This window comes from Trachypithecus francoisi, unplaced genomic scaffold (assembly GCF_009764315.1).
Source record: "Trachypithecus francoisi isolate TF-2019V2 unplaced genomic scaffold, Tfra_2.0 Contig01579, whole genome shotgun sequence".
In the NCBI taxonomy this organism is placed as follows: Eukaryota; Metazoa; Chordata; class Mammalia; order Primates; family Cercopithecidae; genus Trachypithecus; species Trachypithecus francoisi.
The window spans coordinates 15,964,888-15,980,481 of NW_022681442.1; the positions used below are offsets into that span (position 1 = coordinate 15,964,888).

The 15,594-nt window shown below is 32.6% G+C and overlaps 1 protein-coding gene across 1 annotated transcript in view; it reads right to left on the reverse strand.

The window, feature by feature from the left end:
* ATRNL1 (attractin like 1) overlaps positions 1-15,594 on the reverse strand; it is an 852,984-nt gene that overhangs the window by 458,032 nt on the left and 379,358 nt on the right. The window contains exons 23-24 of the mRNA XM_033181738.1: positions 13,659-13,737; positions 11,280-11,437 (exon numbers count right to left, since the gene is read on the reverse strand). Coding sequence (XP_033037629.1) covers positions 11,280-11,437; positions 13,659-13,737 — 237 coding nt within the window. The remainder of the gene's footprint in view (positions 1-11,279; positions 11,438-13,658; positions 13,738-15,594) is intronic.

The following is a 15,594-nucleotide window of genomic DNA, read 5'->3' on the forward strand; positions in this document are numbered from 1 at the left end:
CCACCCTGTGAGGTGTGGGGTGTCAGACTGCCCCTGGTGGGGGATGTCTCCCAGTTAGGCTACTCAGGGGTCAGGGACCCACTTGAGCAGGCAGTCTGTCCCTTCTCAGATCTCAACCTCCGTGTTGCGAGATCCACTGCTCTCTTCTAAGCTGTCAGACAGAGTCGTTTGCGTCTGCAAAGGTTTCTGCTGCTTTTGTTGTTGTTGTTAACTCTGCCCTGTCCCCAGAGGTGGAGTCTACAGAAACAGGCAGGTTTCCTTGAGCTGCTGTGAGCTCCACCCAGTTCCAGCTTCCCAGAGGCTTTGTTTACCTACTTAAGCCTCAGCAATGGCAGGCACCCCTCCCCAAGCCTCGCTGCTGCCTTGCGGTTAGATCGCAGACTGCTGTGTTAGCAATGAGGGGGGCTCCGTGGGCGTGGGACCCTTCCAGCCAGGTATGGGATATATTCTCCTGGTGTGCCGGTTTGCTTATAGCGTAGTATTGGGGTGGGAGTTACCTGATTTTCCAGGTGTTGTATGTCTCAGTTCCCCTGGCTAGGAAAAGGGATTCCCTTCCCCCTTGCGCTTCCCAGGTGAGGCGATGCCTCGCCCTGCTTCAGCTCTCGCTGGTTGGGCTGCAGCAGCTGACCAGCACCGATTGTCCGGCACTCCCTAGTGAGATGACCCCAGTACCTCAGTTGAAAATGCAGAAATCACCGGACTTTGTCGCTCGCTCTGGGAGTTGGAGACTGGAGCTGTTCCTATTCGGCCATCTTGCTCCGCCAACATATACACATTTCTAATATTTTAATTCAATATATGTTAAAGCCTTTCCCTTAAATAAAGGTGGAATCTGTGAATACAATGGAAAATTCACTCCCTTGATTAGGTTACATTATATGCCAAAGGTGGTAGAATGGTCACTCCTATGATTGTTGAATTTTATCAGTCTCCATTAAAACAGACTGAACAAAGAGATTTAAAGGAAAACAGATTGTATAACTGGCCTAAAAGAAGTACAGTGTCATATTGTACAGAGGGCCATGTGGCAGGGAACATTGGCCATCTTCTAGGGGCTAAGAAGAGCCCCTGGCTAACAGTAACTGGAAAAACCTGAGACCTACAACTTCAATGCACTGAACCCTGCCAACAACTAGTGACCTTGGAAGAAGTACTTCTGCCTCAGACTAGTCGGTACCTCAACAGACCATAATTTCAGCCTTGTGAAACCCTGAAGACAGGGTTGAACACAGGGCAGTTAATTCATGCCCAGATTCCTGACCAACAGACACTATAAAATAATAAATAGTTCTTGTTTTAACCTAATAAGCTTGTGATAACTTGCTACACAGCAAGAGAAACTAATAAAGGTAGGCAATATTATCATCTCCCATTTGACAAAGGAAGAAATGGAAAGACTGTGACTTAAAAAACAAACAAAAACCTTCCTCTCAATCGTATCACTTGTAATTTAAGAATTTCAAATTGAGGTAGTAGTCTGACTTAGAACCCGTGTTCTTAATACCTACTGCTTACTGACAATGAGAAGGCAAACAATTGTAACCTGGAAGCAAGATAAGAATATCTACATTAGAACTGGCATTGATGAAAATGTTACATATAATTCACTTTGCAGCAGATTAATTGCATATTTTTAAAAATCACAATAACTGAAGCCTTCTTTCTTTAATATCAATTACATTATTTTATAGTCAAGTGTGCAATTTCTTATTCCCTAGAATAAGGAAACACTGATTTCAGAAAGATATTCTTATTTATTAGATATTAATATGCTTCTATCAAGGTTATCCATGATAACAAGTATTTGTTGACTTTTGATCACCAAATATCTCCTGACCAAACAAAGAATTATTTCTTCAGATTTTTTCCTTATTGGGGTTGTGAATCCAAGTCCCATATCTTCTAGCATAGAAGCCTAAAAACTACTTTCCAGGACAATTTTTTTTTCTTGCACCATTATGGGTAAGGAGGAAGTTAGACAGGTGTCCTAAATTTGCCAGTTGGATTCATTCACTTAAGATTTTAGATTTAGATCTTGAGTGAATATTTATAGGATGGGTTGGAGAAATCACGAGATTTCATTCAATACAGCAGGCATGCCCAGTTAAGAATGTTAACTAATGCACACAGGTGAAAACTGCTGGAACGAAAGCTTTCTGCTTATTGAAAACCTGATGATTTATTCTTCCCTTTCATATTGTTAGCAACACCTTATGCTAAGAATACATTTCCTTCTGTTTGTTAGTCATGCACAATTTCTGTTTCTTATAAAAAAATATTAACTAACAAAACAACTTACTATAAAATTTCATTTTGGGAAAACAAAGAATTTGGGTTATTATTGAATAAGAAACCTATGTGACTTTTGTAAATATAAGGGAGAAATCTCTTATTGTACTAATACACTACATTGCAAGTTAAACTTTTTTAAGAGTATAAGAAAGCATATTTTATCTGTACATTCCTTTCTCCAGAGAAATATACTACTCATCTCTTAATTTAAAAACTATTCCTTTAGCTACCTCAGCTAAGTACTAAAAACACAAATATATATATATATATATAGTTTCTTCTGTAAAGGAGTTTAAGGGCTAATAGGGGATAAATAAGTGGAAACAATAAATATAAATAAACTATGATAAGCTGAAGAATATGCTAGTTGTAAGAAAAGAGTAATTTCTAGTAGTTAGGTATAAGGGAGGTTATATTCACAATTAGACAAAGGCTAAGCAAGAGTTGAAAATAAGGTTAAGGCCAGAAAGGTCATTTGAAAGAAAAAAAATACAGAATGTAAAAATAACCAGCAAAAAGAAATCAATGAGAGAAGACATATATTTGGAGAGCAGAAAGTAGTTTGGTATATAGATTTAATAAAGACAAAAAAGAACATTTCATAAAAATAAAGGGGTCAGTAAAGGGACCTCTTCTGTAAATGTATATGCACAAACGACTACAATTTCAAAAAACAAGAAGAAAATCTGACAATATTACAAAAAAGAAACACATCACCAAAAATAGTTGGAAATTTCCAAAATATTCTCAGTAATTGATAGAAAAAGTAGAAAGAAAATCAGCAATAATCTCAACATGGAACAACAGTCAAATAAATATCCAACTGACATTAAAAGAATAACAAGAGCAGAAGGCACTTTGCTTTTTAGGCACATGGATTTTCCGCAAAACAAAAAATATGCCAAAAACAAGCCTTAATAAAATTATAAAGGATTAAAACCATAGTTTTTCTCTGACCATAGAGAAAGCTACATTGGAAGTTAATAAAAAGGAGACCCCTGAAATATCCCTAAGTATATGAGAATTAAATAACACATTTTAGAATAACTTATGCATCAAAAAATATCACAGGGAAAATTAGGAAATATTTTCGACTAAATAAAAATGAAAATACAACATACCAAAACGTGTAAAATGTGGTCAAAGCAGTGCATAGAGCTGTAGAGTGTATATCAGAAAAAAGAAAAGTTCTAAAATCAACGATTTAAACTCTTACCATAGAAAGATGTAAAACAAGAGTGAATTAAACTAAATATTTTGTCTCCATAAAATGAGGATCATTTACCTCACCTGTTTAAAACCTTTGGTGATTTCCAAAGGTTGAAGCAATCAACCTAATATAGATAAGTAAAAGATAAAGGAATAAATTTATCTTAAATATTATGGGAAATCACCAAAGGTTTTAAACACGTGAGGTAAATGATAAGAGGATTAAAAAAAAAACAACTATCTTAAAAACCAATGATGTTGATGGTGATGATGAAGAAAAAGAAAATGATGATCATCTATTTACAATTTAGAACAATTATTACAATGTAATAGGTACAGTTTTGTTTCACATAACTATCTCACATTATCATCACAATAACCCTATAATTAAGTATTATTAGGAATCCTCGTTTTATGGATTGGGTAATTGAAGCTCAGAGGAATGAATAACTTGATTGAAACCACAAATATGGGAAAGAAAAATACAACAGAAATTGAAGAAACAATTATCCCAAATGGAGAAAAGAAATCAGTGAGATATGCTACAGAGAATTAAATACTATAACGATTAAGAAGTAATCCATTGACATTGGATTACTTCCATTGATAACAACTAGAACATCATTACTGATATCATAACTGACAAACTGATAAGTATAGTTTAAAGGTGTTTTGCTACATATTAGCTGCCTAATTTTCAAAATACATTACATAACGCATATAAATAATAGCAGCATTTCATGACAGTAACTGAAAAAGGTGTAAATATTCTAGAATTTTACAATTGGTCTCTAATAATACTTAGATTCTGTTTTCTGTTCTCTTTCACTACAAATTATTGTATATAGAAATTGGTGCTCCTATTAAGGGTGAAGACTCTTTAATTCTGCTTAAAATTATCTTCTATTTTTGATGTACAGAATGGAAAAAAGAAAGCTTTTTAATGTACAGTGATGCAAAGTGCATAATTAAAATAGTTTAATAAGACAAGGATTATTCACTATGATATTAACTAATTTCAATCATCTCCAAAACTCATTAAAATGAAAAAAAAATAAAAACATCATATCTCTACTAATCTAGATGCAAGTGGAAAAAGAACACTAAATATTTCATTGAGTTACGCTGTGAACCGTAATTTAAGCCAATCCTCAAATTCCAAGCAATTTTATATCTTCACAGAGATAACTGAAAACACTATAGACAGTTTCCAAATTAAGGAAATGGAGTGATTTTGGTGGTGCTGTTTTTCTATTACAAAATGATTTGCAAGCATCTGTGCACATTATCACTGGGGGAATTTGGGTAAAATGAAGGTTCTCATTGAGTGGCAACAGGGCTAAAATTCTACTTTTCTGACATGCTCCTGGGTGATGTCAAAGCCTTTGGTTAGTCAGTCTACACTTTGATAGCAGGGTATTAAAGAACTGTTTATTTTATAATTATTCAAAAAGGGCTATTTTAGAAATTCTTGATTGTATCCCCAAATTTAAATTTCATTGTTTATCAAAATGTGCTGCATGCATTGATAAACAATGAAATTTAAATTTGGGGATACAATCAAGAATTTCTAAAATAGCCCTTTTTGAATAATTACAAAATAAATAGTTCTTTAAGGATGAGTTTGTGTCCTTTGTAGGGACATGGATGCAGCTGGAAACCATCATTCTCAGCAAACTATCGCAAGAACAGAAAACCAAACACCGCATATTCTCACTCATAGGTGGGAACTGAACAATGAGATCACTTCGACTCGGGAAGGGGAGTATCACACACCGGAGCCTATTATGGGGAGGGGGAAGTGGGGAGGGATTGCATTGGGAGTTATACCTGATGTAAAAGACGAGTTGATGGGTGCTGACGAGTTGATGGGTGCAGCACACCAACATGGCACAAGTATACATATGCAACAAACCTGCACGTTATGCACATGTACCCTAGAACTTAAAGTATAATAATAATAAAAAAAACCAGTAGAATGACAAAAAAAAAAAAAAAAGATCTCCACATTCATGGAAAACTAATAAAATGTGTTTGCTTTTTTCTTGTTGAAAAAAAAAATGTGCTGAAAACTGTCCATAATTACTTTGTGTTTATATAGCACTTGATTTTACTTAGTGGATGCTTTAAAAATGTATGCATCCACCACCAGACTCAAGACACTGAAGAGTCCTAACACCACCAAGATCCCTGGTGATACCCTTAAAAACCTCTATATCTCCCTTCCATACCTGCTCTATTTCACCCACAACAGTCCCTAAACTCGAGGCATCTATTAACTTGAAAATAATGGCTCAAAACTTCCCAAATCTGATGAGAAATACAGATGACTAGATCCATGAAGCTGAACATCACTAAACTGATTAAATCTAAAAAGGACTTCACTAAGACACATCATAATCCGATAGAAAAAACTCAAAAAGAAAATTGCAGAAGATAAAGGTGACCCATCGCATGTAAGACAATACTTCTAAGAATATCAACAGATTTCTCAGCAGAAACCTCACAGGTGAGGAGTGAGATGATATATTTAAAGTGCTGAAAGAAAAGTACTGCCAACCAAGAATACCTTACCTGGCAATACTGCCCTTCAGAAATGAAGGAGACATAAAAACTGATAAGGCTGAAGAAGTTCATGACCACTAGATCTACCTTACAATAAATGGCAATAGAACTGTTAAACCATGAAGCCCAAAGTTAGCAGAAGGAAGGAAATAATAAAGATCATGGTAGAAATAAATGAAATACAGAATAGAAAAACAATAGAAAAGGTAAACAAGCAGTTGGTTTTTAAAACAATTTAAAAAATTGACAAACCTTGCACAGGACTAACAAAGAAAAAAGAGACATGACTTAAACAAATTATAAATATATAAGGACACATTACAACTGACACCATAGATACCAAAAGGTCATAAGAAATGACTGTAGGGAATTGTATTCTAAAAAATTATATAACTTAGAAAAAAATGAATAAATTCCTAGAAAACTACAACTTGCCAAGACTGAATCATGTAAAAATAGAAAACTTGATCACACCAAAAATAACTTAAGATGATTAAATCAGTTATAAAAAGCTTTCCAACAAAGAAAAGCCCAGGAATAGGCCGGGCGCTGTGGCTCAAGCCTGTAATCCCAGCACTTTGGGAGGCCGAGATGGGCGGATCACGAGGTCAGGAGATTGAGACCATCCTGGCTAAGAGTGAAACCCCGTCTCTACTAAAAAATACAAAAAAACGAGCCGGGCGAGGTGGCGGGCGCCTGTAGTCCCAGCTACTCGGGAGGCTGAGGCAGGAGAATGGCGTAAACCCGGGAGACGGAGCTTGCAGTGAGCTGAGATCCGGCCACTGCACTCCAGCCCAGGCGACAGAGCGAGACTCCGTCTCAAAAAAAAAAAAAAAAAAGAAAAGCCCAGGAATAGATGGCTTTACTGGTGAATTCTAACAAACATTTAAAGCATTAACAACAAGTCATCTCAAACTCTTCTGAAAAGATGAAGTAGAGTGAACACTTCCAAACTTATGCTGTAAGGCCAGCATTTCCCTGACACCCAAGTCAGACAAGGAGACTACAAGAAAAGAAAATCAATGCCATTTCAGAGATGTTGGTAAAAGGACACAAAATTTTAGTTAAATAGGTGGATTAAATTGAAAATTTCTATTGCAGAACATGGTGACTATAGTTAATAATGCTGTATCCTGTTCTTTAAAAAATAAATAAAATAGTAACAGTAAGAGGGAAAGCAAACAAATAAATAAAAATGAATACTATTGTACCACAGCTTACCATAGGGAAGATGGAAAAAAAAGAAAAATTATAGGCCACCGTCCTTGATGAACATAAATGCAAATATCCTCAACAAAATGCTAGCCAACTACATTTGATTCAACAGTACATTATAAGTATCATAAAACATGATCAAGTGGGATTTATCCCAGGAATGCATGGATGGCTCAACATTATGTGAATCAAAATGTGATATACCACATTAACAGAATGAAGGACAAAAATTATATGATCATCTCAATAGATGCTGAAAAAGCATTTGACAAAGCTTAACACTGTTTCATGATAAAAACTTCTAACAAATTAGGTTTAAGTAGAATGTATGTCAACACAATAAAGAACATACACAACAAGCCAATAGCTAACATCCTACACAATGGCAAGATGCAGAAGGTTTTTCCTCTAATTTTAGGAAAGAAAAAAGAATGCCCAGTTTCACTACTTCTATTCAACATAGGACTAGTAGCCCTAGACAAAGCAATTAGACGAGGAAAAATAAAAGGCATCCAAATTGGAAAAGAAGAAGAAAACCTGTCTCTGTTTGCAGAGACATGTTCTCATACACAAGAAACCCTAGACACTCCATCAATAAACTGTTAAAAAAATAAAAACTCAGTAAAGTTGCAGGATACAAAATCAACGTACAAAATCTGTTGCAATTCTATACATTAACAATGAACTCTCCAAATCAGAAGTTAAGTAAACAATCATATTTACAAGAGCAACAAAAAGAATAAAATACTTAAGAATAAGTTTAACCAAGGAAATGAAAGGCCTGTACACTGAAAATTATGAAGTAATTTTATGAAAGAAATTGAAAACATCAAAAATAAATGGAAAAATATCCTGTTCATTGATTGGAAGAATTAACATTGTTTAAATGGCCACACTACCCAAAGTGTTCTACAGAGTCAATACAATTGCTATCAAAATTCCAATGACATTTTTCACAGAAATAGAAAAAATTCTAAAATTCAAAAAGAACCACAAAAGACTGCAAATTGTCTAAGAAATTTTGTGAAAGAAGAACAAAGCTGGAGGCATCATACTTACTGATTTCAAACTATATAATGAATCTATAGTAATCAAAACAGGAAGTTGCTGGCATAAAAATACACTAATACCAGTGGAGCAGAATAGAGAGCCTAGAAATAAACCCATAGACAGGGTCACCTGATCTTTGACTCAGTGCCAGGAATAAACAGTGAGGGAAACACAGTCTCTTCAGTAAATGGTATTGGTAACACTGGGATATCTATATGCAGAAGATGAAATTGGATTCTTACTTTATACCATATACAAAAATCAACTCAAAATGGATTAAAGATGTAAATAAAAGACCTGTAATTATAAAAATCCTAAACAGAATAAAAGGACTAAACTCCTTGACATTGGCCTTATCAATCATTTTTTTTTTTTGGATATAATACCAAAAGTGGAGGCAACAAAAGCAAATATAAACAAGTGGGACTGCATCAAACTAAAAAAAGCTTCCTTGCACAGCAAAGGAAACAACAAACTGAAAACGCAACCTACAGAATAGAAAAAAAAATATTTGCAAATGATGTATTCAATAAGAAGTTAACATCCAAAATATGTAAGAAACTCATGAAACTCAATAGCAAGAAAACAAAAACCTAATATAAAAAATGGGCAAAGGACCTGATTACACATTTCTCCAAAGAAGACATACAAATGACCAATAGGCATATGAAATGGTGCTCAGCATTGCTAATCATCAAAGAAATGCAAATCAAAACCACAATGACATATCACCTCACAGCTGTTATGATGGCCATTATCAAAAATGCAAAAGATAACAAATGTTAGAATGGATGTGGAGCAAGGGAAATTCTTACACACAGTTGGTGGAATGTAAACTGGTATAGCCATTAAGTAAAGCTGTATGAAGATTCCCCCAAAAATTAAAAAGAAAACTACCAATGATCCAGCAATCCCACTACTGGGGATATGTTCAAAGTAAATGAAATCAGTATCTCAGAGATATAGCTGCACTCTCACATTCTTTGCAACATTATTTCCAATAGCCAAGATACAGAAAAGCTGTGTCCATGGATAGATGAAAGCATTAAAAAATTGTGATTTATATCTATATGTTTCATATACATAATATGTATATATTTATATGCATACATACACACACATAACAATGGAATATTATTCAGCCTTTAAAAAGTAGAAAATCTTGCTATTTGTGACAACACAGAAGAAACTGAAGGACATTATGCTAAATAAACAAGTCAGTCACAAAAAGACAAATATTGCATGATATCACTTATAGGTGGAATCCAAAAAACTTATGAACTTACTGAAAGGGAGTACAATGATGGCTGCCAGTATTTAAAATCATAATTAAAATAATTTTACTGTGTTTTGTTTAATATTGTAATTTAAAGTTTATTATAGTCTTATGAATAAACACATGTATTAATACTTCTATGCTTTAATATAACATATTCCTTAGGCATAATATAATGAGTTTAATAACGAGGAGAAATTAGGACTACGTATCTTGTCCATCTCAATTATTTTCCACGCTGTATTATTTTGAGAGAGTGGAGTATTTCAACCTCATTACACAAATTTTGATTTCGCTTCCAGAAGAGTAAGTTCTCAAAAAAACCCAATGTAGAAAGTTAATTCCTAGCCATTAAGTATTCAAGAACATTCTAAAATAACTATGTAATGGTTTTTTCAAAATTATATAAACAAGAAGTAAAGGACAGGAAGCAATTTAAAATATAACCATGTCAATTTTAATAACTAATTAGTAAGTTCTATAGATGAACCCTTTTCCATTTCAATCATAAGTGAATAAATGAAGTGAAATTTGATAAATATTTCTCTATGAATCTTAGGAAATAAAATTATACATCCTCAACGTTAAAATTTTAAAAACAAATATTTATGGCATTTTTCTGACTATATCATCTTCTAAATCACTACACAATGAAGAAGTAAATTTCTCAAATTAATTCTAAAACATGTACTGAATAGTAATTTATACTCATATTTCTTGAACAGTTGAATAATTACCATAATTTAAGTGTTACATCAACCTTAAAAATAAAAATAAAAAATTTTTCCAGTAAACATATTATTTTTAAAATCACTCATTCTTTCCACAAATCACAAAGAAATTGATATAAATAAAACCTGGAAACAATTCTAGTTACAGAGCATATGCTGTAATTTACTAATACATAGGGAAGGGATGATCTGAAAATCTTTAAAAGATTTTTAAAACATAAAAGCCATGAACAAGGATTGATATATATAAGCTATTCAAATAACTAATGTAAATTCAATCTAATCAATCAGTTGTAAAGGAATGAACAAATCCCAACATCCCAATAGATAGGTTTTCTTTCATGAAAACATAAATTAAGAACACAAACCTTGACTACAAGATAGAAAGAATATTCCAATTCTTTCCTAGCAGTAAATCTGAAGTCTTCAGTAGCCTACCTCTAACCATAACAAAAATGAAAAGTAAAACACATATATAGTATAGATTAGGAAATTAATGATGACAGGTAATTACTTAAAGAGGTAACTTAAATACTGCTAACTCAAAATCTTTAATGAAAGATCAGATTATTTGCAGAATATGCTAAAGTAAAAAGAAGATTACTCAAACACAGAAAATAATTTCAAGAGGGGTTATATGAGAACAGTATTTAACCCTCAGTTAAAGTACAGAATTAATCAGAAAATCAAAATATTTCACCTGGATGCACTGCTTAGCATATAATAATCATTGAAAATTTAAGTATAGCGTTTGTTGGTTCCATGAGGGTTTTTTTGGAGAAATTCATCATCACAGACATTCGCAGACCTTTATTTATCAAAGGTCAATACATGTTTTTGTATTAGTCAAGAAATGTATAAATATCATCACTTTGGACAAAATCATCATTCTTTTCTTAATGATATAATGGTCATTAGAAGTAAATACTCTTAACACTTACCTGTATTTTAATAGGCCAGGAAAAGTTGCTGACGTACACATAGAATGTAATGTTAGGATTGCTTCTAAAGTTAAATTTTTCATAGGAAAAACTATCTCTGTATTCCTTTATATTATTCTTGGAAACTATAGGAGTCTCTTCCCCAGATATTGTTCCAGCTAAAATGTAAATAATTTAAATAATTAATATTAGGAAATATCTTTATGAATTTAAACATGCATATTATACTTAGTTTTTTATAATTGCTCTTATAAAAATACAATTATCAAAACATACTCATGCTTATAATTTTGAATTAAAGAAAATCAGTTTGCCATAAATATAATGGAAATAAATTTAGTATAAAAATTATTTTTAAAAATGCTACCACTGATTAAGTGCTATGTACTAGGCACTGGCTTAGAGACTTTATATTCTTTTTCAAAACCAATAATATCCCAGAAGTATTATCACCTCCATTTTTCAGATTTCAACCTGAGCCTCAGAAAGATTAAAGCACTTGCCCCAAGTTTATAGCTACTAAGCAGTAAACTCTTCTTTGGGACTCAGGTATATGTGGCTCTAGAAACTAGCTCATTCTGTTTACAATGCTACAGAGCATTTCAAAAGAAATCAGACCATATTTTCGTGTGTCTCAATCCAATTTAAAAATGGGGAAAAAATCAATTTATTTGTCTTACCACAAATTGAACCATCACTGCTTTAAATAAATTGGGTGGAGGCCATAATTTAAAACATGAGCTAAATGCTCAATTAGTTAAACACATATTGAGTCCTCAGTAAATATTTACTGAAGTTAGTAAAATAGAACAAAGCATTTACAACAATCTTAGCAAACTTTCACTTTAATGAATAGTAAAAATAAGTAGAATTAGTATACTGCGTAATTGAATTAACTAACCACTTATTACATAATCACCTTATGTGCTTTTATAAAATGCAGATTCCATGACTTCATCTCCAAATCTGATAAATAAAAATTTCTGAGATTTGGACTGGGAATCTGAAAGAACATGTGATTTCTTGCATACTAAAATTATTGTTCTAAAGTGATTAGAAGTGTATTATAGACATTTTTGTAGACACATTTTTAAACCCTTACAGTTTTTTTACTGGTCAGAAATAACTTTCAAATTAACCGGACAGGTTATTATCAATTTTTTCCTTAATGAAACCTACAGTGCCAACATTTTACTGTATGTTTGGCACTAATAGTAACAAAATGCCTATTTGCCTGAATTTTCATTTTTGAATGTAATATATAAGTTCTAGAATTGCAAAAGATCTCTTAATTCTTGAATTAATATTCTACATATTAAAATAGCATAATGACTTAATTTTCAGAAGCCAAATATAAATTTCTAAGAATTCATAAATTTTCTATAAAAAGGAAACAATTTCCAGCACATCTATGCAACAGTATACCTTTGATATAGAAAACAGATGCCAATAAAATTTTTAGAATAAAAGTAAAAATAAAATTAAGGTAAGAATACATTTCATAATTCAACATAAAAATTTTAATAGCTTCTCAGATATACTTTTTAAGCCAGTAATTTAAATTTACTAACCTTATTATGAAACACATATTATGTATCAGTTTTTTAACTCCTCTGAGCACTGAAGCTGACAAGAGGGATTATATGTTCTAAACTTGACAATAATAGATGTTTACTTTAATCAGCACGCACAGAATTTCATTGTTTTATATAAATATTAAGATTAATAATTAAAATTTATAGTTTCAGTAGCAAAACAAATAATTGAAATTTCAGTCTCTTTTTTTTTTTTTTTTTTTTTTTTTTGAGATAGAGTCTTGCTCTGTCGCCCAGGCTGGAGTGCAGTGGCCGGATCTCGGCTCATTGCAAGCTCCACCTCCCGGGTTTACGCCATTCTCCTGCCTCAGCCTCCCGAGTAGCTGGGACTACAGGCGCCCGCCACCTCGCCCGGCTCGTTTTTTTGTAATTTTTTTTAGTAGAGATGGGGTTTCACTGTGTTAGCCAGGATGGTCTCGATCTCCTGACCTCGTGATCCGCCCGCGTCGGCCTCCCAAAGTGCTGGGATTACAGGGAAATTTCAGTCTCTTTAGTCATTAAAGAAACAATTTATCTAAATTAAAATCACATTTTATAACACTGCCATTTAAAAATTTAATTTAGTGTCTAGTATTTGTTACCAATCTAATTTTAATTGAATAAAGGAGAAAGTTAACAAAATAATGAAGCTCTATTCATTTTTCTACTTATTATTTTTATCAGTAACAGCAAAATAATTATGGCATATATTTTTTAAACTTCATTTAATTAACAGTAGATCATGTTAGAACAACTTCCAGATAGGAACACACGTAAAAGAGATATGATATCAACATTTTTTTACCTGTTGAACCGACAGACCACGTAATGTTGAGATTAAAGTTGTTTGATGCATTAATTGATATATCCAGATTTTTGTTCGACTACCAGAAAAGAAAATATTAACGTTAAAAAATAAAAATTACACTCTGATTTAATTATGCCTGCTTTATTCCTTAAACTCTACACATTTTGCAAATATTCAACTGAATATATGTAGATGCCATTTATACATTTTAATAAAGAAAATGTGTAATAAATTCAAAGGTAGATATCAAGTTCCACATTTATCTTCTCTATTGTAATTTGGTCTTTTGTATGTAAGCCAGAGGCTCCTATAATTTAATATTTTTATTTGGATCCTCTTTAATTAGTTGTAGACTAAGCTTGGTTTAAATTTGATATTTGTATTTTGATTCTTTTTGCTAGGTTTAAATGATACAGGTTTGGATTAGTCCCAAGCAATTTTATAACAATGTAAGATTATTTTGTGGAAAGACTTCTTCTTAGGTGTATATTTTTATTATTACACCGATATTTTCTAGTGGGAAAAACTAAATAAACTAAAACTTTCAGGTAAAAATGATGAACCTACTCCAAAAAAATAAAATAAAATAAAACAGCAGATCATATTGTTTACACAGTTATACAGAGAAACACTGAGAATTTAATTTTATGTCAGTCAACCCGCTTCTTGTCATTCATTAGTGGAGTACGGACTCTTTCCATTTAATTTCAGGGAAATATGCCTAAGAGATTTCTTTAAATGTTATTTGTGATTTTCAAACAGTTGCAATAGTTGTATATTTACAACTATTTGTTCCTGTGGAAAGGCAAAGAATGATGGTCATAATGGGTAAGTTTAGCTTCAGATACTTAGTGTATTATGCTTATTTTAAATATTCTCCATAAAGACTTGCAGAAAAATCTATACTGCTAAGATCTAGCTAGTGAAACGCAGTAAGAGAGAGAGATAATATATTAATTCCTTAGTTTTACCATTTTTCTAAATATGATAAAGCAGTTAAGCTAATAGAAAATATAGTACCAATTTTCTGAGTGGCTCCTAGGAGAAAGTAAATACGGAAGCAAGTAAATTCCCCTTTTCTGATGTAACAGTCTTAGGGGAAACTGACAAGGAAATGGCCTTTCCCTGATGAATAGCAGGAGAAATAAGGAACATCATAAAAAGCAAAGGCTGCTGGATGAAGTGTGATGGCCATTCCATTTGACAGACATATAAGCCCCAATCTTATACCTCCAAATAACATTTACTCTTAACGATTTCCCTACATGGAAGAACAGCTTAGTCTCTATGAAGAACTCTTAACAGTGTTCCATATCCATCAAATGATATTGTCACAGTTTCCAGGAGGCAAATAAGATTTCAAGAAGAATGATCATCTTGAAAGAGCATGTAAAATAAAATTTGTTTTAATAAGGTTGAGTGATTGCCATGCATTTTTTTAGACTAGTACACAGTAATATTGTGGAGAAAGTATCTAAGAATTTGAAGTAGTCAAAGAAAAATAAAACCTTGGATTTTAAATACATAGAGTAAATCAGAAGGCTATTACACTAGGCATCATAGTGATATTCAAAAATGGCCATGAATATAAGAAGGAAGTTAACTTATTTTCTATTGATTATCAAATAATACTGAATTCTATTGACAAGCTGTTAAGAACCTTTCTGCAGTACATGCCACAAAACTGTCAAATATATTGAGATTTTCCTATTTCTTTTAAGATATAAGTGAATACAGAGTTGGCATAAATTAAATGAAAGGCCAGAAAACAAACTGAGTAACTCTTTGACTGTAGCAATAAATGCAGAATGCTTTTATGTCAGCATGCAGATAGGGACTATTCAATACATTATATTGTCCAGTTGTGGTATACAAAATATACTTCCAAATATACACAATGTAGTCCTAAGGAAAATCTGGATATTGAAGGCAG